This window comes from Mus caroli, unplaced genomic scaffold (assembly GCF_978045245.1).
Source record: "Mus caroli unplaced genomic scaffold, Mus_caroli_1 scaffold_9, whole genome shotgun sequence".
NCBI lineage: Eukaryota > Metazoa > Chordata > Mammalia > Rodentia > Muridae > Mus > Mus caroli.
Window position 1 is genome coordinate 15,420,797 of NW_028227264.1, and position 26,106 is coordinate 15,446,902.

At 43.5% G+C, this 26,106-nt stretch overlaps 1 protein-coding gene across 4 annotated transcripts; it reads right to left on the reverse strand.

Moving 5' to 3' along the window:
- Positions 1 to 1,140: 1,140 nt before the first annotated feature.
- Positions 1,141 to 19,665, reverse strand: Ccdc28a (coiled-coil domain containing 28A). 4 transcript variants are annotated; one of them, XR_015048373.1, is made up of 6 exons: positions 19,342 to 19,654; positions 15,852 to 16,052; positions 12,231 to 12,394; positions 7,071 to 7,225; positions 3,942 to 6,096; positions 1,141 to 1,637 (listed from the first exon to the last, which is right to left on the reverse strand). XR_015048373.1 is itself a non-coding variant. In XM_085842666.1 (6 exons), exons 2-5 carry the CDS (start codon positions 16,007 to 16,009, stop codon positions 3,914 to 3,916), a joined length of 528 nt encoding a protein of 175 aa, XP_085698792.1. In that variant the 5' UTR covers positions 16,010 to 16,052; positions 19,342 to 19,665; the 3' UTR covers positions 1,141 to 1,637; positions 3,876 to 3,913. The 4 variants fall into 4 exon arrangements, 3 of the variants coding, with proteins under 3 accessions (XP_085698792.1, XP_029338690.1, XP_085698793.1); XM_085842666.1 differs by having other exon boundaries at positions 3,876 to 3,964; positions 19,342 to 19,665; XM_029482830.2 differs by having other exon boundaries at positions 3,942 to 3,964; positions 19,342 to 19,661.
- Between the last annotated feature and the right edge of the window lie 6,441 nt (positions 19,666 to 26,106).

A 26,106-nucleotide genomic window follows, 5' to 3' on the forward strand; every position in this document is an offset into this window, starting at 1 on the left:
TGGCTATTTGTAGGCTGCCCGTGGATGGCTCCACATCCACGCACACATAGGCAGCACTAAGCTGATCCAGTGAATTATAAAAATAAAACAGGACATGAAGGTGGGAGGGAAGGTATGGAGGTCGGGAAGGAGGGAGTTGGGGGTGGCGTGGGTACTATGATCAAGACACATTGGATACACATAAAATTATCAAGAATTTAAAAATATATATATAAATATATTTAAAAAGGTGGCTGGTGTAGTTCAGTGATAGTGTTTGCTTAGCACTCGTGAGTCCTGAGTGTGATCTTCATCACTGACACAAAGAAATGAGGAGAGCCTATCTGCTGACCTTTGTTAGCATCCTTCGTGCTAAGCATCTTTTGTTAGGCTGTGAGCTTCTATTACTCCTTATGCAGTCACTGCCCACTGGTAACAACACAGCCTCATGGGTTACACTGAAAATGAAAGGTGAACTCAAGCTGAGTACGTGCACAGTGGAAAGCTAATGGGAGGAGAAATGCGGATCCAAGTCAAGGGCTGCCTTTAAAGCCATGAACTTCCATTCGACAGCATTTAACACGCAGAAGGTATGGAATGCACAGAATCCTGGTGCGTGTAATTTTAAAAGCATGCTCCCTGCTTTGCCCAGGACACGGCCTGTGCTCCCGGCTTAGCTCTACTCCTGGAAAAGCCCGATTCCCTTAGCTTTGCCAAGCCCAGCATAATCAATCTCTCCCCCGAACCCCGCCTCTCTGTCTGCCTGCCTGCCTTTGAAAACACTCAGACAACTGTAGAACTTGTCAGGTAACCCAGTTGCTGGGCACACAATCTCCTGCCCTAACTTTACCAGCTAGCCTATTTCAGCCATTCACTGATGGTGGAGGCCTCTGTTTCCGCCACCCCAAGATCTTATGGTTCTTGCATGCTTCCTGCTCCAAAAGCCTGTTCAAAATTCCTTCCTCTTTCCCCAGTCCTTTTTTCTGGGACCAGGAAGTCTCACCTTTACCCTTCGATTGACACAATCAAGAACCAATTAGGTCGTCAGCACCTCCCCCTACAACATCCTCATATTTTATACACAGTGTACTTTGGAAACTTGAACCCTTGTTTCCAGGTTGAGGACTACTAAGTCTTCTAAACAGAAAACAGAGACGATGATTTAAAACAATCACTTTATTAAAAATAGCAGATCTCACAAGTACTTATTAAACATTTGTCACTGGCCATTGGGAAACACACCTGCGTGTGTACTGATTGTCTGACGTAAACAGAAGCTGGGCCACCACAGGACACCTGTGTGCCACAAAGGCGCTGGGTCAGTGTGGTGGCGGCAAGGACAGATCCTTCAGCCCCACCAAAGGTTTAGCACAATGCATTTCAAGTATAACCCTTAAGGCAACAGAAGCAAGCACAGCAGCACACCTCTGTACCCCATTTCCTGACGAGGCCTCCCCGGACAGCGGTGGATTACAGCGAGCACGTGGACGAAAGCGGCGTGTGAGCAGGATCACTGCACGTGCATTCGCATGACTCAGAGTTTGCGGTGGAAGATGATTTTACTACTGGACTCAGCTGGGAAGGACGGAGGCTGCAGAGCGCTTTAGCTGCTGGACGCATTGGGGACATCCTGTGCATCTGCCAAATGCAGTTTCTGTCTGGATTCATCAGTTAAGAAGAGTTTCATTTGAAAGCAAGTATTTCTTTTCAATTTCAGGAATTTACACTCAGTAACCAGGAAACCCCCCAAAAATGGGGTAAGTGACAGAGGGAAGGACAGAGGGAGAACAGGAGAGGCTTAAGGGAAAGCTGTGGTGTTACCAAGCTGTGGTGTTTGAACAGGAGCCCAGTGTAGAGAGTTATGCTATGTGTATGACTTCAAGCTTAAAAACATTTATTTAGGATCTAGTTAATGTAGTTGTCCAATTCCAAATCTTCCTGCCTCAGCCTCCAGTGCTGGGGTTATAAGACCGTAACATCAGGTCTGTCCAGGTTTATTTTAATACAGCAAGACTCGTTTCCATGGCGAGGAAGCAGTGGAATGAGAACATTAAAAGACTAACCGGATTACAACAATCCCTTAAAGATGCTATTTTGCCATGTTTGGCAAAACAATTTCCTTATGAAACCAAACCTGAAGTAATTATCACAACTCTATAATCTTTTCTATAATCTCCATCATCCCTTAAGAAAACTGTGAATAGGGCTGGAGAGATGGCTCAGCGGTTCAGAGCACTGACTGCTCTTCCAGGGGTCCTGAGTTCAATTCCCAGCATCCACATGGTGGCTCACAACCATCTGTAATGGGATCTGATGCCCTCTTCTGGTGTGTCTGAAGACAGCAACAGTGTAGTCACATAAAACAAACAAACAAACAAATAAATAGAAAACTGTGAATAAAACAGAATTCCTGCATACGTCCCTGACCTTTTATTTTCCTCTTAGTCCTAAACTGTTCAGCCACTGCCCACCTTTCAAGGTCCAATTCACACAGTGATCTAAATACACTGAGGACAACATCACGTCAGCAGTATAGACAGACAGACAGACAGAGGCATGGCCATCCAAAGTCCTGTCTAGTTGGAAGGCTTGAGAGTTAACATATGGAAAGACTCATTGGACAGTAAAGTAAGGTAGAAGAAGCTGCAGGGGAGGGCGACCCCATAGGAAACCAGCAGTCTCAACTAACCTGGAGCCCTGGGAGCTCCAGGAGTCACCAACCAGGCAGCATACACCAGCTGATATGAGGCCCCTACACATACACAGCAGAGGACTGCCCTGGCCCACAGAGAGAAGACACACCTAACCCTAGAGAGACTTGAGGCCTGGTGGTGGGGGAGCATCTCTCAAGAGGCATCGGGGAGGAGGAATGGGATGAGGAACTGTGGGAGAGGGGCAACAGCTGGATTGTAGATAGACAGATAAGATGATAGATGGATAGATAGATGATAGACAGACAGACAGACAGACAGACAGATAGAATGGCATGTAGAGTTCATACTCATACCCAAGCTCAAAGCAGCAGCACAGGCTAAGCACTTAGTCAGAGTATAAAACGTTCCAGCAGGATTGACTTGCTGCAATTCTAACTTCTGTATATTCTAACTGTTTAGAAATTTCCTCACACATGCCATTACATGAAGCAGTTTGTATTACAGAAGCCCCTTAAGGATGTTAACGAATGTGTGAAATGTCATGCTATTAACGTGTGTAAAGAAGCACATTTCAAAAGTCCTATCTCATGCTATGAGTGTGTTTCCTCTCATATGAAAGCATGTTGACGGCAGGATCATTTCATAGGATTCTTATGTACTAGCAATCGTGTTTATAAACATGTTTTAAAAAAAACCCACCTGGTGGCTCACAACCATCTGTAATGAGATCTAACGCCCTCTTCTGGTGCATCTGAAGACAGCTACAGTGTACTTACTTCTAATAATAAATAAATCTTTTTAAAAAAAGTTTGAAAAGTTCCCTAAGTCATTGTTTCAGTCTGAAATATCAAAATCAAAATAACCTACCTGTGTCTCGATGTTTTCCTTCAAGTTAACTCTACACTGCGTTCGCTTCACTTCATAGGCTGTGGAAGGATCCCTTAAAAGTTGTGTGTTACTGGTCTTCAATTCCAATTTTATGTACCATAAGTAATAACAGTAAGTGTATCTTTGGATCTCTGCCAGATTGTTTCAGAATCTAAGAGTCAAAATAATTCTTGCAGTCTACTACATAATATGTATCACTTGAACAGTAACAATTCAAATTGTTTTGAAGAATATGAAAACAATATAAAACAAAGAACAAAGCAGACATGGAATTTCAGCATGCAAAACCCTGAAACAAAATGATCTGGAAACTAAAGGGGAAGAGATATACCTCTAGTGAATAAAATAAGATACGGTAGAAATTATTTACCCGGAAAAATAGATTTTGAGCTTTATACTGTTGATAGTAGGCAAGGATACATAGAAGAATTCAATTCTTCTAACTGCAACACAAAGAAACAAATTGAGTATTAATTTTACAAGAGAAATACTAATAAGTCATTGTAAACCATGCTTTAAAATAGCTCCACGTAGGTTTTAACTGAAAGAGCAAACTATTAAAGAAATTCTCAGAAAATTCTCTAAGCTAGGAAATCCTTTTTACAAAGCAAGTGTAAAGTCACTGCAGCTTGCCCACAAAGACAGAATAGAAGAAGCAAATGATACAGGCTACAAGCTTTACAAGTATTCTTAAAATCATGTATAACACTGACAACCTCCTCTGTGTGTGTGTATCGTTTCTTTTTGAAAGAGGCTGGCCTTGAACTCTATGCAGCCCAGGATAGCCCTAACTCGTGATTCTCTTGATTCAGCCTACAGAGTGCTAAGTGCACAGATGTGTGCCTCTAGGTTCTTTTAACAGAAGTCTGATCCTTATTGTGTGTAGTGTGTTGCTTGTGTGTGAAGGCAGCACACATGGGGGATATACCCTTGTGGAGTTGGCTCTTTCCTTCTGCTCTCACATGAGCTATAGGAATTGTATTCAGGTTGAAATTTCACCAGCCTTACCCTGCAAACACTTTTACCTCCTAAGCCATCTTGCTGGACCCATGCCTAGCTTTTATAGTTGGATCTTTTTTAAAACAAAAATGCCATCTCCATAACCATCTTTAAAACTTTTATTACAAAAATATCTTACAAGTCATTCAATTAGCGCTTTAAAGTAGAATTGTTCACCCCTTGTCTTAGTCTATTTGGGTTCTTATAATAAAATATCATTAAATTCGTGGTTTGCAGAAAAAGAAACTCATTTCTCCCAGTTCTAGAGAGCAGTCGTCCATGATTAAGATGCTAAAGGAGCTGGTGTCTGGCTCACAGAACAGCACCCTGTACTGTGTCCTCACAGAATGGAAACAGAGGGGTGTCTCTTTTCAGCCTCTTTTCCTAGGACACTAATCCCACTCCTGACCTAATTACCTTCCACAGACCCATCGCCTGTTGCCACCACCCTCAGAGTGAGGACTTGAAAGTACGAGTTCTAGAAGGATGCAGATATCCAGACCACACTACCTTTAGTTTTAGAAGAAACACAAAGTAAAGAGATGTTTGCTGGGGCTGTAGTTTAGTGGTGGAGTGCTTGTTCAGCATCCATGAGGCCCTTGGCTTAATCTCCAATACCTCAAAGAAGTTTAAAAAAAGAAAGGATGGTAGGTGGGTACAGTAACTAGACTACCTGCTGTTACCAAGTACAACTGATGCTAGCCTTGCACTATACCTCCTGGTTTAAAATTTAGTTAGTTATTTTTCCAAATGCTCTAAAGGTATACAAATTAAACTTATATTTAAGAAAAATAGAGCCTAAGACATGAACTGAATACTTGGTGAGACCAAATAATACATGGCAGAGATGACACTTAAGGCACAGGCTTGAAGGGCTGTTCATTTGGTTTTTTTTGAGAGAGGTCTCATATAGCCCAGGCTGGCCTTTTAAAGTGTGGGCAGACAGTTGTCTTATATACATTTTTTTTAAAAAGTGAAAGACAAAAAGAAAAAGAAAAGTTGTAGAAAGAGATTTTTCTTCTCCTTTGTTCTCCTTTGTTCTTTAAAAATGTTCGCGTGCGCATCAGTTGCTGTGAACCTGCACATAAGGAGGCCAGAGGTCACGGTTGGGTGTCCTCCTTAACTGTTCTCCACCTCATTTCTTTGAGACAGGATCTCTCACCAAACCTGAAGCTCACAATATCAGCAAGAAAGGGCAGCCTGTAATCCTCAGAGATCTCCTTGTCTCTGCTCTTCTAGTGCTGAGATCATAGGCACTTTACACACAGGTACTGGGATCTGAACTCAGGCCCTCACACTGGTGTAGCAAGAATTTTACCAACTGAGCCATCTCCCTAGCTCCCTAAAGAAGGTTTTAGATATTTATTTTTATTTTATGGGTATGTGTGCTTTGCCCAAATGTAAGCATGTGCAGCACATGTGTGCCTGGTGCCCTCAGAGGCCAGAAGAAGGCTTCAGATCCCCGGAACTGAAGTTAGAGAGGGTCGAGGGCCGCCATGTGGGTGCTGGAAACAGAATCTGGGTCTTCTGCAAGAGCGGCAAGTACTTTTAGACGCTGAGTCAGCTTTTCAGCCCCCTAAAAAAGGTTTTAAAGAGGCAAATTGACAAGGTGCTATGAGCAGGGTGGGGCCCTCCATCCCCAACTCAAATACTCTAGCTCCCAGTCATAGGATGGCAGTGTTCAGAGCCTTAAACAGAGGCAGCGGAATTAAAATGAGGTCACTGGGCTGGCCCCAATCCACTATGACCTCAACATGACCAACTGGACAGGTGTGTGCAGGAGAAAACTTAAATGAGCATTAAGATGATACCCACAATGAAAACCTTAGGCAACTTTAGCTATCGTCCATTCCAGCTCCCAGAATTGTAGGACGTTCTATTGTTTGACCCCCGGTGTACTGTACTTTGCGACGGTAGCTCTAGCAGACTGAGAGACATGGCAATGTTCTAAATTGCCGTAAAGACCAAACACTGGTCTGGATTTAAAAATAGGGGGCCTGGGGTGTCATCAAGACATGGTGGGTTTTATATAAAAGGCAGGCAGAGATCTTTTGACTAGTGGCTTCTATGTACTTAAGATCTGCATATACATAAGGTCTCTATATAATACAGGCACATATGTGAAATATTCAGAAGCAAGTATTTCCTTTAGAAGTTTGCCAGGATTATGATAATACATGCTCCTATAAATCTAAATTCAAGCATTTTCTTCTGTATTTCTTTAACAAGAATCAAATGCAATAAAGATGAACTGTGAGGGTACCACACTAAGTAAGAGACCCTCCCACCCCTACCGTGTGGGCACACACTGTCCAATGCCATCTGCAGGAAGAGCTCACTGAGCCCTGCTCATCAAGACAGAAAGAAACCCAAGCATGGGCTCCTTTAAGGGAAGGTGACACGTTCTATAATTAGACAGTGGTGATGACTGCAAAATCCCTATGAATTGTATAAACAACTCACTGATAGTTAAAGTGTGAATTGTGGTGTGTGTGTGTGTGTGTTGTTGCATAAAGATGTTTCTTAAGTAACCGACAGCACGCCACTCACGTCCGACAGTAGCCTGTCCAGATTTGCATCACTGGCTGCTTTCCGCTTGTCCTCAGGAAGTTCCTCTAACTCCCCGTAGAGCTCCAAATTCAAGCGAGCTAATTTCTCCTGCATTCCCCGGACATGCTCCATCTGTTCTATGGAACATTCATTTCCTGGGGAACATTCCAGAACATTAACAAAGATTAGTGTTAAAGCCTATAACCTCAAGGAACAGCTCTTAAACTCCAGGTGCACAAAAGAAATCCATTTTCTTTGTTTGAAAATTGACTTATTAATAACTATTTTGTGTGTATAATTATAATTCTTTTTAAAAATGTAATACTTTCTTTTTTAAAAGATTTACTTATTTATTTTATGTATATGAGTACAGGTGGTTGTGAGCCTTCATGTGGTTGTTGGGAATTGAATTTTTTAGGACCTCTGCTTGCTCTGGTCAACCCCACTCACTCCGGCCCAAAGATTTCTTTATTATTATACATAAGTACACTGTACTGTCTTCAGACGTGCCAGAAGAGGGCATCGGCTCTCATTACAGGTGGTTGTGAGCCACCATGTGGTTGCTGGAATTTGAACTCAGGACCTTTGGAAGAGCAGTCAGTACTCTTACCTACTGAGCCATCTCGCCAGTCCATAATTATAATTCTTTTTATTTCCCTTTTGACTTTATTTTTTTGAGACAGGGTAATACAAGCTGGTTCAAACTCAAAATCTTCCAAGCTTGGCCTCTTAGCTATTGAGAGCAGATATAATTTTTGGCTAGGAAAACAATGACCAACCTAAAAAAATGACCCTGGGCCCTAAAATAAAATTGTGCATAAAATACCTTTTTTATTTTTGTTTTTGTTTTTCAAGACAGGGTTTCTCTGTGTAGTCCTGGCTGTCCTGGAACTCACTTTGTAGACCAGGTTGGCCTCAAACTCAGAAATCTGCCTGCCTCTGCCTCCCGAGTGCTGGGATTAAAGGCGTGCACCACCACACCCAGCTTTACCATTTTTATTTTTAAAGCAAAATAATTCCTCAAGTAGGGAAGATGTACTTTTTCTTCCACTGTCATATTGAATATAGAAGCAATAGCATCATAATTATGTCCATGTTGACAACTGCCCATTGAACTGAGAAAGCCAACTTTTTGTAGTATTTCGAGTAAAGTATAGGATTCTCTAAGAATTTCAACCATAAATTATTTTTCCAGTCAATTATAAATTCTTCCTTTAGGAAATATAAATGCAAATATTTATGAAGCATGATGCATTACATTATACACTGTAGTATTTTCAATAATATATACGGTAATGCAAGCCAACATCACTAAGGCACAAGTCCCATTATTGCTTGACTTAGGTCCAGTGTGGTGAGATTTTACCTGCTCCGACAACTAACATGTTACATATACATGATATAGTCTATACCGTCATCTGGTTTAAGTATAGCTTCTGAAACCTCTTGGTACTCCAATTAAAACAAACTTTTTTTTCTAAATATATTGCAAGAATATACTATAATTCAGCTGAAGCTGAAACACAGCCAGGTGTGCTGTCATAGTGTGTCTATCAGCATCTGGAACCCTGACAAGGTATACTCATGGGGAGAGAGGGAAGGTGGGGGGGAGGGAAGTAGGGAAGGAGAGGAAAGAGAGGGAGAGAGAGAGAATGAATGTGAATGTGAATGAATGAATGAATGAATGAATGGATGAATACAGAGATGTAGACCTGACAAAGGAAAATTGGGAGGAAGACATACCTATGTGAAAACAGGGCTTGAGAAAACAGAAGCTTCCTAAGACAAAAAGAACATGTTGTATAGGTTGAAAGATGAGTTAGCAGCCAGGAAAGGCTTCGGGATTTCCTACTGGGATCCCTGAGAAAAGTCCTAACACATGGGGATAAATGCCCACACCTTATAGGTGTCAGTGTGGACTCATAGGCATTAAGATGGGGAAAAATAATGACCTAGTAAGAAAGAAACTGCCTAGCAATGGGATTTTCATGGCATTACTTACAGCCAGGGCTTAGTGACAGCACAGACGGGGGAGGAAGGACTTCAATCAAACCAATCACCTGATCTTAAGGGAAGGGAATCGCCACTAGAAAGAGCGAGCCGGGAAAGAGTGGGGAGGGAGGAGGCCCCAAGGCCTGACACTACTACTGAGGCTATGGAGTAGACCCAACAGCAGCTGAAAGAGTCTGATGCAGATATTTACACCCAACCAATGGACAAAAACTGGTGGCCCCTATGGTTGAATTAGGAAAAAGCTAAAAGAAGCTGAGGAGGAGGGCAACCTTGTAAGAAGGACCAGCAGTCTCAATTAACCTGGACCCCTGGACCACCAACCAGGCAGCATATACCAGCTGATATGAGGCCACCAACACATATACAGCAGAGGACTGCCTGGTCTGGATTCAGTCAGAGAAGATGCACCTAAGTCTCAAGAGACTGGAGGCCCCAGGGAATGGAGAGGTCTGGTGGGGTTGGAGGTGGGGAGGTGGGGACATCCTTGTGGAGACAGGGTTGGTAGGAGTAAGGGGGAAGGTATGGGATATGGAACAGTCAGAGTCTGGATAGGGAGAGGGATAAAATCTGGAGTGTAAGAAAAAGATTAAATTTTTTTTAAAAGGGGGTGAGCAGGAAAGAGTGGAAGAAGTGAAGCATTCTGGGATACCATGTTGTTGGGGTTGGGTGGAGCATGAGGTGGATGAAATTTTCTGTGAAGAAAATAATACACCTTTTTTGGAGTCGGGGGTGCCTATATAATCCAACCTGGACTTGAATTCTTGATTCTCCTGCTTTAGCCTCCCCATTACTGGGGTTACAGGCCTGAGTCTAGCTTCCTTGTCAAATATAAGTATTACTAAGGACTAAAGACTCAGAAACCATGAAACAAGAGAGATGTGTGTACACAAAACCCACAGTTCCACAAGATTAAATGTACTATCACGAAATCGACAGACATAAATATATTTGGAAAAGTAAGTTTTAAAAAAAATATTTTGTTTCCATGTTAAAAAATGAGCAACTCAACTACTTAGCAAGTAGACATGGGAAATTTAAATTTGCCGGTCATTTTAAAAATTTCACTTGACTGACAAACACTGAAAGGTAATGCTCCCTGCTGATGGGAACCCAAAGGAAAGGTTCTTTTATAACCTCCCGATAAAAGAAGGAAGGATAGTCCCTGGAAAGCATCCTAGATACTTCTATTAAAACAAAATGAGAGCAGGGTGTGGCACCCCACTCCTCTAGCTCAGCTCTCAGAAGGTGGAGCCAGGAGATCAGGACTCCAGGAGCAGCCTCTGCTATGGAATGAGCTGGAGGCCTGCCTACAACACAGGAGGCCATACAAAGCAAACGGGCTGAGCATGGAACTCAGTTGGCAGAACGCTTATCTAACCATGACAAAGACCAGAGTTCAATCCCAGCCCTGTATAAACAGGGTGTCAGGGCATATGCCTGTAATCCTAGTAGCTGGAGTCCAGTTCATTCAAAAGACAAAAGCAAATTGAACAAATTAAGTCTAAATTCATTCAAATGATAAAGACTTCCCTTATTATTTGAGATAGATAAGTTATATGGTATGGTTTGGTTTTTCAGAAGTGGATTAGGCTGCCTTATGAAGAACGAAGGGGCATAAACAACCATACATACATGGGGGCCTAGAATCTAATTCAAATAAGTGTTTCAGTCTAGTTATTCCATAATAGCAATCCTACCCTAACATTCCAGCCACCCTTCCCTTGTGAATGTGTGTGCATATGTGTATGGTGTCATGTAGGATACAGGGATGTACTTGTGCACGCTGCAAGCAGGAGCTAGAGAACGTCAGGTTTCCTGTCCCATCACTTCCTGCCTCATCCGTTAAGGTGGGGTCTTTCAGTGAACCTGGACCAAAGCTGACAGCCAACAGGCCCCAGAAATCTGCTTCCTGGGCTGGCGAGATGGCTCAATGGGTAAGAGCACTGACTGCTCTTCCAAAGGTTCTGAGTTCAAATCCCAGCAACCACATGGTGGCTCACAACTACCCGTAATGAGATCTTACAGCCTCTTCTGGTGTGTCTGAAGACAGCTACAGTGTACTTACATATAATAAATAAATAAATCTTTAAAAAAAAAAAAAAAGAAATCTGCTTCCTGTATCTCTGGTTTTACAGATGGGTCCATGCCCATACCCAGCTTTTTACACAGCTGCTAGCATACTCAGATTCTCATGGCTGTGAAGCAAACTGTCTTATACAACTAAGCCATTGTCTCTGGCCCTAAAAAACTCCCTGAAATAAATAAATAAATAAATAAATAAGCAAGCTCGCAGAGCAGTGGTGGTGCACGCCTTTAATTCCAGCACTTGGGAGGCAGAGGCAGGTGGATCTCTGAGTTGGAGGCCAGCCTGGTCTACAGAGTGAGTTCCAGGACAACCAAGGGATACACAGAGAAACCCTGTCTTGAAAAAACAACAAAACAACAACAAACAAACAAACAAACAAACAAACCTCTCCCATTAATTATATTCCATCACAATAAAGTCTAAAATTCTTACATTTTATGTTTATACACCATATGTCCCCCCTCCCCCTTTGCCTAGCACTGAGTGTGTGCTTTTATTGCTTTTGTTGTTGTTGTTGCTGTTTCTAAGGCAGGTTTCACGGAGCCCAGGTTGTCTTCAAAGTCATTATGTAGCAGAGGATGTCTTTGAACTTCCTGGACCTCCCAAGTGGTAGGATTAGAGGTGTACACAACCTTGTCTGGCTTTTATGCAGTGCTGGGTGTTAAACAAAGGATTTAGTAAGCTCTAGGCAACCCACCAACTATGAGCAAAGGAGCAGAGGCACACACATACCCAGCCCCCCTGCTCTACTTGTTCTTTGGCAGTCTAGTGCAGACCAGATGGCCTCAATCTCACTGTGTAGTTGAACTTCTCATCCTTCCATTCCGCCTCTACTTTCCAGGCATGGGTCAGCACATCTAGCTCCCCCGTACTTCTGACTACAGAATATGATACTTGGAGAGAGAGTCGCTTCCTCACACAACAGGGTGTGTGGTGCGAGAAATGACACGCAAAGGTGTCCTTTGGCTTTCACGTGCACACACAGAACATAGCCAACTAGAGGAAGGGTAAGCCATGCAGAAGGCAGCATCAGAGCAGTGAGAAGCAGGTGGGTGTCTTACCAAACGCCTGCAGCTTTCCAGAGTGGAAATCGTTCAGCAGGCTGAGGAGGCCGCGCTCCATCTCTTGGACATCCGAGACGTCGGTGAGGAAGGAGTGCTGGATGGGTGTGGACTGGGCACCCTTCCCTTCTCCTCCAGGAGGTTTGTTCTTTTCTTTCATCACCCTGCAGAAGTGATGCGATTAGCCTTGGTTAGATCTCTCAGGTGCTCCAGATTAGACTCCTGTTTAACTGCTCAGATAAATAAATGAACTTTTTTTTTTTAAAATAAAAAATCAGAGGAAGTCAATATGAAAACTTGAAACGTCAAGCTAGCAACACACAAAAAGAGGTGGTGAAAAAAACTCTCACCTGTCTAAAGTGTAGCCTGGGAAACATACAGATGTTAGTAAGTGTGGGCAAGTGCTGCTTTGTTAGATAGAAAAGGTATTGAGTGTAAATCTTTCTGGTATCCTATTTTGTATTTTTCACTTCACAGTAAAATGCAGCAAGCACTCTCCTTTCTAAATGCCGTTGACAGTTTATAAACTGTTTATAGTTGGGTGAGATGTTTTTGGGTTCCTGTTCTGAAGACGGCACTCTAGCAATGCTTAGTCTTAGGATAAAGACATTTAAAATCCGTGACCAAGAACTTATCATCCCGAATTCTGCCTCGGTCCTCTGGCCCCCTCATGTAGTTTTCGAAGTTGAGCTGACTGATACAATCTAACTTCTCTACTGTCCTCCTTAGCCACTGCCATCCTCCTGTCTCTTAAGCTAACAACTGCCCACACCTTCCAGTTGGCCCACCTGGTCCTGGTCCCCTTTCCTCTCCATGAGGCAGACAAGTCCATTCTTAAATAATGCCAGGTCACATCATTTACGCCTTCAAAAACTAAGGCCTGCCTAAATCCAATACCCTTAAGAAACCCTAATTTCCTTGAGTGTGGTTGTTCGAACCTTTAATCTTGATACAGAGGAGGCAGAGACAGGTGGATGAACAGCCTGATCTACATAATATGTCCAAGGACAGTGAGGGCTACAACGTTTCAAATAAAACAAAAAACTAACCCATGATCTCATTAGTCTCCTACAAGCATACTCTCTGTCTTCTCATCTGGGTCCTGAGCCTACATCCAGAGCCATCTTTGTCAGGCCACTGCTCATGAAACCTTCAGGTCTCAGTCTAGCTGCTATTTCCTCAGAAAGTCATTTGGGGGCCCTTTCATTAATTCTTGTAGCATACATTTACACTCCAGGCTCTTAAACACTAGAGAGATGATGCCATGCAAATTTATATTATCTTATAAAACAGAGCGAGAGGGAGAAGTTCACACAGCTCGGAGTCAGCTGGGCTTCTCACGGTGCTAGCCAAGGCAGAGCTTAAAAAGCAAAAGGGAATGTGTTCTCTTTACCTAGTCCTATAGACTCTGGATTCAGTAGCCTCTATACTTATCACCAGCACTCAATTCTCATACACCCATGAATGAAGACCTCATCCTTACAACCATACTCACAAGGATGAGAGACATAGGGGAGATGTATCTGTATGTGCACCTCGGTGTGAAGGTCTAGGAGTGTGAGCCTGTGGATGGGTTGAGATAAGGAAACTAACAACTCTTACACTTAGAATTCAGGCTGGAGAGAAGGTTCAGTGGCTGAGAGCACTGGTTGCTCTTCCAGTGGACCCAAGTTCAATTTGCAGCACCCACATGGCAGCTCACAACTGTCTAACTCCAGTTCCAAGGGATTCAATACCCTCTTCTGACCTCCAAAGACATGAAGCATGCACAAACACATATGAGGACAAACACCCATACAAATAAAATTAAAAAAACAAAAAAAACCAAAAAACAACTTGGGGTGGTGGTGCACTTCTTTAATCCAAGCACTCTGGAGGGAGAGGAAGGGAGATTCCTATGTGTTCACGGTCTGTGCTAGCCTAATCTACATAGTGAGTTCCAGGCAACCAATGTAACAGAGTGAGATGCTGTCTCAAAACTAAACAAAACAAGCAAAAAACAAATAAAAGCAATTTAGAACTCATGGTCAGTCGGTAACAGTTCTTCACAAGAAAAGGCCTGCATAGCATGTGTGTGTGTGTTATATGGTACATGCATGTACATGGTTGTATGTATACATGTGTGCATGTATGTGTGGGTAACTTCCTTTGTTGCTCTCTACCTTATTTTTGAGACAGCCTCTCTCATAAACCCAGAGCTTGCCATAGTGGTCAGACTACCAGAGCCACAAGCCCCTTGAGTCCCTCTCTCCATATTGTTGGTGCTAGAGTTCCAGATGTGCACTGCCACAGCTCGAGTTTTACCCGGGTGCTGGGGATCGAAACTCAGGCCCTCAAGCTCGTCTGGCAAGCACTGTCATTATAGTCACCCCAGCCCCAGGCCTGTATCGTTCTTAATGGTATTTTATACGGAATTAAATCATTGTAGTCAGTCTCTCAGTTTGCTTCCTCTTACTGTGATAGAGAGCAGGACCAAAAGCAGCCTATCGAGGGAAGGGTTTAACTGACTTACAGTTTAGAGTCCATCATGAAGGAAGTCAGGGTAGAAAATTCAAGGCAGAAATCTGGAGGCAAGAACTGAAGCAAGTCCATGGAGCGACTCTGTCCCCTGACTCGCTCAACCTGCTCTTATACAACCCAGAACCACCTTCTTCTCATGGGTAGCAGAGGGCTGGGCCCGCCCATATCAATCATCACTAATCGAGAAAACGCCCCACAGCCTTGCCTACAGGCTAATCTGATGAAGGCATTTTTCCATTTGAACATCTGCTTCCCAGGTGGCCCTGGCCTTCACCAAGGTGACAAGAAATACCACAAGGGTTGTCCATTTACCTCACCTGTGACCTTATTACAAATGATCATGTGAAGACCCATTCCTGCGGACTCAGAATGTACATCTTAAAAAGATCTTCATGATATCCATACTCTAAAGTAGAGAGAATCCATTATGGTTTTTAAAGTTTTGGTACAGCAAATGTATTTTTATTCTTTCAAATTTGGACGTTTTTAATCTACCAGATAACTTCACCAATTAACACCTCCCAAAAAAAGAAAATGGGCATAAATGATAAAAGTCTACTTACTAAAATTTGTTTCCTTTATGCACACACGTGTCTGTGCATGAGGATGTGCGTGGCCGGGTGTATGTGCCTGATTGTGTGCATGCATGTAGAGGTCAGAGGATGTTCTTAGATCTCATCCCAGGAGCACCTTTTCAAGACAGGGAGTCTCACTGCCTTGGCTCTCCCCAGTTAACTAGACTGTCTGGCCAGCAAGCCACAGGAATCCTCTTGTCTTCCCCAGGGCTGGGGTTACAGGAATGAGCTACCTCCCAGGAATTTTTATATGGGTCCTAGGAATAAAACCTAAGCCTTCGGGTATGTGAGACGAGAGTTTTACCAACTGAGCTATCTTTCCAGGCTTAAAAACTCCTTTCTGAATTTTTTATCCCAACAAAACTAATGGCTGTTGCATTAGGTGAAAGCCTGGACTGAGACTGTAGCTCAGAGGTGGAGAATAATGCGTGTGGAGATCCAGGTTCAATCTGCAGCACTGGAAAAAAAGTCAAATCACAAGAGGAAAAAAGGTTGAGCAAAGAAGATGATAAAGCAAAGAACTCACCTTTTTAACTTTGGCCTCTGAGAAGCTGACTGCGATGTGGGATTTGAAAACCCTGTGCTTTTACTAGCTGGGATGGCATTTTTTTTGGCATTAACAACCTGAGTAGAGTGGGCACTGAAAGACTTGGGACTCTTCCTCTTTGCTTTTCGCTCTTCCATTGTCTTAAATTCTTGGTTGCATTAACACCAGCTTCATTAAGACCTAAGTATGAAAATAGGGTGAGTACAGCCATATGCTATAAGGATGTAAAGTGACAGTCAGAGACACATGCCACAGACCAAACAAGCAGGAATTTAAGTCATTATGTTGAATCTGCTTTGCTAACACACATAAACAACTGTCTAATAAGTTTTTTAAAAGATTTATTTATTTACTTTATGTGAGTATAGTTGTATTGGCTAGTTTTGTGTCAACTTGACACAACTGGAGTTATCACAGAGAAAGGAGCTTCAGTTGGGGAAATGCCTCCATGAGATCTCCAGCTGTAAGGCATTTTCTCAATTAGCCCTGGGCTGGTAGTCCTGGTTTCTATAAGAGAGCAGGCTGAGCAAGCCAGGAGTAGCAAGCCAGTAAGGAACATCCCTCCATGGCCCTGCATCAGCTCCTGCTTTCTGACCTGCTTGAGTTCCAGTCCTGACTTCCTTGGTGATGAACAGCAGTATGGAAGTGTAAGCCGAATAAACCCTTTCCTCCCCAACTTGCTTCTTGGTCATGATGTTTGTGCAGGAATAGAAACCCTGACTAAGACAAATTGGTACCAGCATAGTGGGGTATTTCTGTGACAACCTAACCATGTTTTGGGGAGGACTGTGGAAGGACTTTGGAACTTTGGGCTTGAAGATCCATTCGTTGTTAAGAGCTCTGTCAGGTGTTGTGTAGGAGCTTGGAAGATAATGCTGAGAACAGTGCAGAAGATGGAGGCCTGGCTTATAAAATTTCAGAGGGAAAATTAAAGACTCTTTTCAGGGCCATTGCTATTTTGATTGGGAATATTCTGTGATTCTGGTTAGCTGGGGCTGAAGAATCAGCTGAGATTAACAAGACAGTAGAACTACTACTAAAACGAAACTTTTGGGCTGGAGAGATGGCTCAGTGGTTAAGAGCACTGACTGCTCTACCAGAGGTTCTGAGTTCAATTCCCAGCAATCTCATGGTGGCTTACAACCATCTGCAATGGGATCTTATACCCTCTCTGGTGTGTCTGTGTACTCATATACATAAAATAAATAAATCTTTAAAAAAAAAAGAAACTTTTGCATTACTGGGACTATTGATGCTGGTTAGCTGGAGCTAAGAAATTAGCGGTGATTAAGAAGAGACCAGCATCATTGAGGTGACATCTTCTGAGAAGTGTTTTCTGAGAGCACAGAGGCTGTGTTCCAGAGATAACCAAGGTTGTACCTCATGCTACAGTGGGACTTGGTAATGTGTAAGAGTCACCCAGGTGGTACTGGTTTTGAAGGCATGAAGGGATCATGGAGAGAAGCTGAGACTCGGCACTGTGATAGGCCAATGAAGGCCATTGGTGAAGGTGCAGCCTCAGTTGCAATTGAGGCCCAGGACTGAGGGGGTCATGCAAAGGATTTGAGGCTTAGCACCGTGAAGAGAGCCTGTGAGAGGCTGTTGTTAAAGTCAAGTTACAGTGGAAGACAGCAACAGCAATTTTGGAGAAGCCAGTACCATGAGATGACTACCAAGAACCGCAGCAGCAGTGGAGTACAGGTGGCTGGAGCCTAGAAGACAACGTGTGTGCTACAAAGGGCATGGCTGGAGAAGTGACCTAAGTCCTTTCAGGAGCCCAGAAGACCATGAGTTGGATCCCAGACATTGGATAGTTGGAGATTGATTTTTGCTTTTGATTGTGATTGTACTATGATATTTTTCCCTCTTGAAGGAAGTTTTTTAGTAAAGCCTACAGTTAAGAGACTTTGAATTTTAAAGTACTTTGTATTTTAAAAGATACTGGAACTTTTAATATGTAAAGACTGTGGGACTTTTAAAGTTATTTAGATCTTGGGGATGCATAAGAACTAAGGGTTGAGGCTTATTAGTGTTTTTGTGTGTCAAGTTGACAAAGGGTCAACTGTACTGGCTAATTTTGTGTCAACTTGACACAGCTGGAGTTATCACAGAGAAAGGAACTTCAGTTGGGGAAATGCCTCCATGAGATTCAGCTGTAAGGCATTTTCTCAATTAGTGATCAAGGGGGAAAGGCCCCTTGTGGGTGGGACCATCCCTGGGCTGGTAGTCCTAGGTTCTATAAGAGAACAGGCTGAGCAAGCCACGGGAAGCAAGCAAACCAATAAGGAACATTCCTCCATGGCCTCTGCATCAGCTCCTGCTTCCTGTCCTGCTTGAATTCCAGTCCTGACTTCCTTGGTGATGAACAGCAGTACGGAAGTGTAAGCCGAATAAACCCTCTCCTCCCCAACTTGCTTCTTGGTCATGATGTTTGTGCAGGAATAGAAACCCTAACTAAGACAATAGCGTTACTCTCTTTAAACACACCAGAAGAGGGCATCAGATCCCATTACAGATGATTGTGAGCCACCATGTGGTTTCTGGATATTGAACTCAGGATCTCTGGTCGTTTAAAAAATACTGTGGGGCTTAAGAGATGGCTTTGCAGTTAAGAGCACTGACTACTCTTTTCAGAGGTCTGTTTTGATTTCCAGGCCCAACAAGGCTGCTTATGACAGTAACTTCTGTCCCAAGGTATCCAGTGCCCTCTTCTGGCCTCCAGGGGCACAGTGTGCACCCGTGCACAGTCATCTAATAACATTTAAAATCTAAAAGTGTTGCATTTAGTCCTGCCATGACTATTTTAAAAGACTGAAACTGACTTCTGTCACTCCTAAAAGAATTAGTCGGGAATTATACAGATAAATTCTTTTTCTTTTGTGTATTTTTCTTGGAAAAAGGTACAGCATTCAGTCTCTTGTCTCAGATACGAAGAGCGAATGCACTTGAGTCATTTGGGAATTGTTTAGATGTAATACAGATTAAACAAAACTTTGAAGATGACTGAGCAGGTTTCCAAGAGATGAGGATCTGTATAATTGATGATACATATAAACACGCTAACCTTCAAATCTGATACTGATACACATTTGGTAACAAAAGAGAAAAAAAAAAAAAAAAAGCAAAAACCAGTTAATACATAAAGCATCGCCAATAAACCAAAATGGTCCCCGAGGGACCAAGCTTTCGATTTTCTCTTTTCTGAAAGATAACATCTGTCACAAGACCCTGAAATCCTTCTTGTATGACAAACACGAGGGACTTTTCCAGAGGGGACGAACTGCTCACGGTTGAACGTCAGGCCTTGCTGCCAACCAGAATCACCGGAGGTGCCTCTGGACTTTGCCTCATTCATTTCCCTTCCGCAAACCCAGCCCAGCGATGACCCATCTACACCCAGTGGTGACCAGAGCAGGTGCTGAGGGGCTCGAAGGAACAGGTTGCGGGGTCCCCTTACCCCATTACATACCGGAGGGAGAAAAGGCTGTGGTTACCCTTCCTCGGCTAGGAAAGGTAAGAGTGTTCAAAGCCTCCGCCAGGGCTGCATCAAGAGCCCAGCTCGTCAGCCTGGGTCACAAACCCGGGCGAGCGCCCTTTGTTTACGGAAGTGACGTGATTGGGGCGGGGCCCTCCGAGAGGCGAAAAGCCCCGCCTCTCCCAAGTCCCTTAGCGATGTTCGGGTCTCTGCTTTGGGCTCCGTCTTCCCATAGCCGCCTTCAGGTATGGCTCCAGCGGCCGCGGGGAAGAGGAGTTGTTGGCCACTCCACTTCTGCCTGTGTCATGGCCTCATGGAAACTGGCTGTATATTGTCCTCACCGGAAGCGGCCAGCCACCTCGGTGAAGGACCGCCCCATGCACTGCAATTCCCAGCATGCCTTTCGAACAAATAGAAGGCGGAGCCTATTGTCACCCTTGCGGCGGATCCACACCTCGGATTGGCTGCCTTTAGTTTGGTTTGAGACGCGGTATTGGGCTCAGCATCCCTGATGCTGTGCCGCTAAGTGGGATTCTGTAAATAGCCAGTATCCAAGCATTGCAGTTGGGTGTGGTGAGGGTGGGGGTGAGTGCGTTTAGGTTTTCTGTGTACCTGTCTGTCTATCAGTCTTTCTTCGTTTTCTTTGCTTTTTTTTTTTTTTTTTTTTTGACCGAGTCTCCTATAGCCGACACTGCTCAGGAACCGGTTATGTTGTTGAGATCTTCCTGCCTGCTCTTCACTTACGGGTATGTGTCACTCGTCCCGTTTTACCTCACTACAGTCCTTTAAGGTAATGTCATAATCCCGTTTTAGAAATGATTCTGAGGCCGGGCGTGGTGGCGCACGCCTTTAATCCTAGCACTTGGGAGGCAGAGGCAGGCGGATTTCTGAGTTCGAGGCCAGCCTGGTCTACAAAGTGAGTTCCAGGACAGCCAGAACTATAAAGAGAAAACCTGTCTCGAAAAACCAAAAAAGAAAAGAAAAGAAAAATGATTCTGAGATTCAGAAAGGCTAATCAGACTTGCTGCCTGACTCCCCACTTCATCCCTGGGAGAAGGAATTGAGGGTTAAGAGAGAAGGCTCAACTAAAGAAAACTTACCTTTCTCTCCTTGATGTGGGTGGCCTTCTCAGAGTGAAGATGGGAATTTTTAGATTCCGAGCTTCTTAGATTGAGGTGACCCTGCCCTTCAATTTCCCTATTACCTAGGAAGGAAATTGTGTCTAGAGATTATATTGAGACAGAGCAAAAATGGAGTTACTAAATACTTAAACTCGAGCTGTTCTTCCATTAGGAAAAACAAAACCAAAAACCTGGAATTCTTTAAAAAAAACAAAACCCCACAGATACAGCATTCATGGCTCCAGTTTCCAAAGTGAACACGTGTGAGGTTTCATAATTTGGTATTTTTAGGGTAAAGAACTTGAACTTAAGAAAAGGCGGAATTCTCCTGTTTGGCAACTCTGAATGGTTGTATTTTGTGAATTGATCTTCAGCTTGGTTTGTAAGGAATGCTATGGCCTAGGTTCTACTTGTATAAAATTATGCCATGAAAGAATGAAAGAGGGAAAGCAGTTTGGGAGCAGGCCACAGTGTGGTGCTATATTGACTTGCTTCAGAGCTGAGACCTACTTTTAAGTTATCCCAAAAGCTATGCTATTGTTTGGCTATCTTTGTAAAACTTGGTGCCTTCTCTGCTCTGAGGTGAGCTCTAAAACACTACTGAGAGATTGGAGAACTCTCCAGGACTAAGGACCCCCTAGAGACTTCTTGAAGGGACAAGTGGGCTTTTGGAGAGCTGCTGGGAACTGAAAGTACCAGGAGGGTCCACTACGTGAAGCTAGGGTCCTCTGGGTGAGTAGCCATTTCTCAAGAATGTATGTATTGTGTCATAGAAGAAACAGTAGGGCCTGGGGTGGGACTCTGGGCGAGCACTGCCCAGCATGCTTGAGGCCCTGGGTATGAGTTTTGTCACCAAAAGAGGCAAAACAGTGAATCAAGAGGAACTCTTTCATTTTTACTCTAAGATGTAACAGGTTTTTAGCATGAGGCCAAAAAGACATTAAAATGAGACCGTTCATTTTAAAGACTTAGACATCTAGCATTGTTACGCGTATGGTCTTTTATAAACCTGTAGGCTTTAATTAGGCTGTAATTTCCTTAAGAGCAAATATGTGTTGATTTCATACTTTTAGCACTTGAGGGTGACATAAAAAGGGTACTCGTTAAATTAATGAATGAAGAAACCTTAAATTCAAGCTGGGCGTAGTGGCGCACGCCTTTAATCCTAGCACTCAAGAGGCAGAGGCAGGCGGATTTCTGAGTTCAAGGCCAGCCTGGTCTACAAAGTGAGTTCTAGGACAGCCAGGGCTATACAGAGAAACCCTGTCTCTGTCTCGAAAAACCTAAAAAAAAAAAAAAATTAAACTCACTGAAGTCCTCTTTTTGGCAGGATTTTCTATAGACAAGGTTGGCTCAAATGTGGAACCCTTCTGCTTTGGCCTCCCAATGGCTTATAAAGAAGCAAAGGGTAGAAGGAGGAATGTCTTTTCAATAGCTTTGAAAGATACCATGGCCACAGCCTATAAAGCAGGCTAATGACCCCCCCCTCTCTCTCTCTCTCTCTCTCTCTCTCTATATATATATATATATATATATATATATATATATATCAATTGTTCAGTTAGGGAACCCTGACTAATAGGAAGGGCAAGGGAGGAAAGGAGAAAAAAAGGAAAACAGGAAGTAAAAGAACAACCCTGTCATTGGGTGTGGTGGCACACACCTTTAATCCCAGCACTCAAGGGCAGAGGCAGATGGATCTCTGCATATTCCGGTTTAGGGCAGCCTGGTCTACACAGTCAAGGCTCTGTTATACAGAGAAACCCTGTCTCAAAAAAAAACAAAAACAAAAACAAAAACAAAAAAACCAATTATATCCTGTTAGGAAGGGTGTTTGTTTGTTTTTGTTAGATATTTTCTCTATTTACATTTCAAATGCTATCCCGAAAGTTCCCTATATCCTCCCCCTGCCCAGCTCCCATACCCGCCCACTCTGACTTCTTGGCCCTGGCGTTCCCCTGTACTGGGGCATATAAAGTTTGCAAGACCAAGGGGCCTCTCTTCCCAATGATGGCCCACTAGGCCATCTTCTGCTACATATGCAGCCAGAGACACGAACTCTGGGGTTACTGGTTAGTTCATATTGTTGTTCCACCTATAGGGTTTCAGACCCCTTCAGCTCCTTGGGTACTTTCTCTAGCTCCTCCATTGGGGGCCCTGTGTTCCACCCTATAGATGATGGTGAGCATCCACTTCTGTATTTGCCAGGCACTGGCACAGCCTCACTTGAGACAGCTATATCAGGGTCCCTTCAGCAAAATCTTGCTGGCATATGCAATAGTGTCTGGGTTTGGTGGCTGATTATGGGATGGATACCCGGGTGGGGTAGACTCTGGATGGTCCATCCTTTTGTCTTAGCTCCAAACTTTGTCTCCGTAACTACTTCCATGGGTGTTTTGTTCCCTATTCTAATTGTTTTTTGTTTTTTGTTTTTTTAATCTCAACTGCAGCTACTCTCCAACTTGAGTTGTTTAATTTCTGTCATCAAATGCCTGGCTATTTATTTGTCACCTTGATACAAGCTAGTTACCTGGAAGAGGGAATCTCAATGGAGAAAATGCCTCCATCACTTTGGCCTGTAGGCAAGTCTATGGGGATTGAGGTGGGAGGGTCCAACCCACCCACTGAAGGTGCTAGGCAGATGGTTGTTGGTTATGTTAAAAAAGGCAAGCAAGCAGCTGGGTGAGATGGAGGGTGAGCCCATAAAACATGGTTTCTTCACGGCCTCTACCTCACTTCTTGTCTCCAGCTTCCTTCCCTGACTTCTCTCAGTGATGGACTGTGATTGGGTTGTGTAAGCTAAATCAACCCATTTCTCCCCAAGTTGCTTTTGGTCAGTGTTTTATTATAGCAATAGAAAGGGAGCTAGCATATTGGGGAAATAAGTCTTTCTGCAGAGGCAAGAGAAGGTAGGTGGCCTGCTGTGTGCTCATACTTAGCGATGCCAACTGGATATGTACAGGTGTACCAGAGGCTGAGGTGGGAGAGAGGAAAGTGAGAAAGCTGACTTGCTCTGTGTGATAAAGGGGAAAGAGAGTTGCTGGGGTGGTGGTGGAGCATCTCAGTGCTGTTGCTAAAGGGAGGCAGGAAGAAGGACAGCTTGAATGAATGGTAGGAAGAACTAGTTGGCTGGTGGCATCGATGCACACCTTTAATCCCAGACTTGGGAGCAGAGTAGGCAAATCTATGCATTTGAGACCATCCTGGTCTTATATGGACTATATGTGGGTCCAGGCCAGGCAAGGCTACATAAAGGGACCCTGTCTCAAAAACAAAAGAGAAATGAAAATCAATGGTGGTTAACATGTGACCTCAGAACTGTAGTCCAGCCTGAGCTGGTTAGCCTGTGCTATAGAGTGAGATGCTATCTCTAAACTAAACCAGTCTAAACATAAGAGCGATGAAATCAGTTATTTAATCTGTAACCATAGCTACAGCTGTGCACAGTGAGCACGTGTACATGCATGTTAGTGTATACTTCATTTTCCCACACAGCAAGAGTAATTCCGGATAGGCTCAAAGCTCCCTGGAAGAATTACAAAAGTAATTCCAGGGAAGAGAACTGGGTTCAACAACTTTGTAAGCTCTGAGGGGAACAAGGGAGAATACGTGTCAATCAGGTAGTCTGTACACTGAATAGCATCACAGGAGATAGGATAGCCATAGTGAAGGGGAAAGCACAAACTATCACATACTCTGCCAGCCTAGATAAGACACACACTCTTTCTACCATATAAAGGTAGGTTTTCATTTTCTTTTCTTTCCTTTTCCTTTTCTTTCTTTCTTTCTTTCTTTCTTTCTTTCTTTCTTTCTTTCTTTCTTTCTTTCTTTCTAAAGACAGTCTTGCTATATAGGTTTAATTAAGTACACGGTGGCCTTCAACTCTAGGTTACTCTCCTGTCTCTGCCTCTTGAGTTCTGGAGATTTACAAGTGTGCCAGCGCCAGGTGTGGTGGCCCACACCTTTAATCCCAGCACTCAAGAGGCAGAGGCAGGCAGATTTCTGAGTTCGAGGCCAGCCTAGTCTACAAAGTGAGTTTCAGGACAGCCAGGGCTATACAGAGAAACCCTGTCAGCAAAAACCAAAAAACCAAAAAAAAAAGTGCCAGCGTGTCCATTGTGTGATTTAGATTCAACTGTGCATTTGAATCTTGGGTTTCTGGGGTCATATCTGCCTCTCCGTCACAAAACGGTTAGTTCCTTAAAGAAGGACCTGGGTCTTACTGTCTTTATATTCACCAACAGCAGCATAGTGTCCACAGCATAGTAAAAGCTAAGAGAGAAAGTCTAGTCAACGTGAACCAATTAGGGGAAATTAAACTCCCAAAGCCCCAGGAGAAAGGCGTGGGCAAAGCAGGTATTCCTGTAATTCCAGTTTCAGTTAGAAAGCAAGTTGCTCTTCTGAGCTCCAGGTGGCAGTATTTTCTCATATTAAATTGTTTTTGACAAAGCAAATTTCACTAACTTTTTTGAGAAAATAAGCACATTTAAATAAAAACATAGTTGTCATCTATTTCTATAATTGTGCAGAGACAGCTAAGTAATAAAATATAGGTACATAATTTCATGAGATTATTGATTTCTTCCTCAGTTTCAATGAAATGAGAAATCTTGGTAATTCTTGGAGTTTTTAGAAACTTGAGAGAATATGTGACAAGTTGGCGTACTGTTTTTCCTTCAAAACACAATCCTTCAAAGCACAAAAATATAGCAGTGGGGGCAGTCTGAGTCTCCTTTTTCTGCTCTTGGGTCCTCTTCCCCTATCTGAGCTGCCTGGTCAGGCCTCAGGGAGAGGATATGCCTAGTCCTGCTGGGACTAGCTGTTCCAGGGTGGAGTGTACCCAAGTGGGGTTTTCCCTTTTCTGAGGTGAAGGGGAGGGTGTAATTGGGAGGTGGGGTTGTAAGGTCAGGACTGGGAAGAGAGGAGGGGCTTCGATTGGGATATAAAGTGAATAAAAAAAAAAAAGAATTAGGGAGAGAAGACACCAATATGTTAGAAACAGAAACAATTCATCTGACAAATGGGATGGCCAGTCTAAATACGGTGGCCAGTAAAATTTGAATTTTTGGATAAACAGGGAACACTAGCCAGCATTCTTTCTCTTGAGTCTAGAACAGTTCAAAGTGAATGGCCCCTCTCTTCCTTAACTGAAGATGTTGTGAATGTCACTTGGTGCATACTCACTGTTTTAGATGTATTCACAGAACAAGACAGGTCGGAGAGTGACAAAGCTTTATCTGGGGTGACTGGAGACTCACTAACAGGAGGTGGAAGAGGATTAAAGAGTGCTTGCCTGGGAGGGGCTTCTGAGTGTGAGTAACTGGAGCTGAGGTCTGAAAAGAAAGGTGGGTGGGTGGGAGGAGGGCTTGACTTACTGGGTACCCACACAGGAAAGGAGAAATGAGAGAGACGGGCCACAGACCTTGGTTTTTAACTAGCCTGGATGTGAGCTAGCCCAAGGTTGCTCAGGTACCACCATTACGACAATATGGTGGACTCACCCAAGGCTACCCACGGTGACAGTCCTTGATCTTTACACATTCCTTTCCTCTTCTGGAACAAATATCTGTGAGATAGTGAGGGTGGAAGGGAACAGAAAGGTGTAGTGTCTACCTCAAGGCCAGCACTGGGAAGGTAA

Bases quoted from the DNA above. Each gene is read 5' to 3' on its own strand.
- Ccdc28a (XM_029482830.2), bottom strand. From the start codon at position 16,009: ATGGAAGAGCGAAAAGCAAAGAGGAAGAGTCCCAAGTCTTTCAGTGCC. The intron at 12,395-15,851 runs GTGAGTTCTTTG...TCACTTCTGCAG, and splicing joins CAGAGGCCAAAGTTAAAAAG to GGTGATGAAAGAAAAGAACA. The intron at 7,226-12,230 runs GTAAGACACCCA...AATGTTCCCCAG, and splicing joins TGGAAAGCTGCAGGCGTTTG to GAAATGAATGTTCCATAGAA.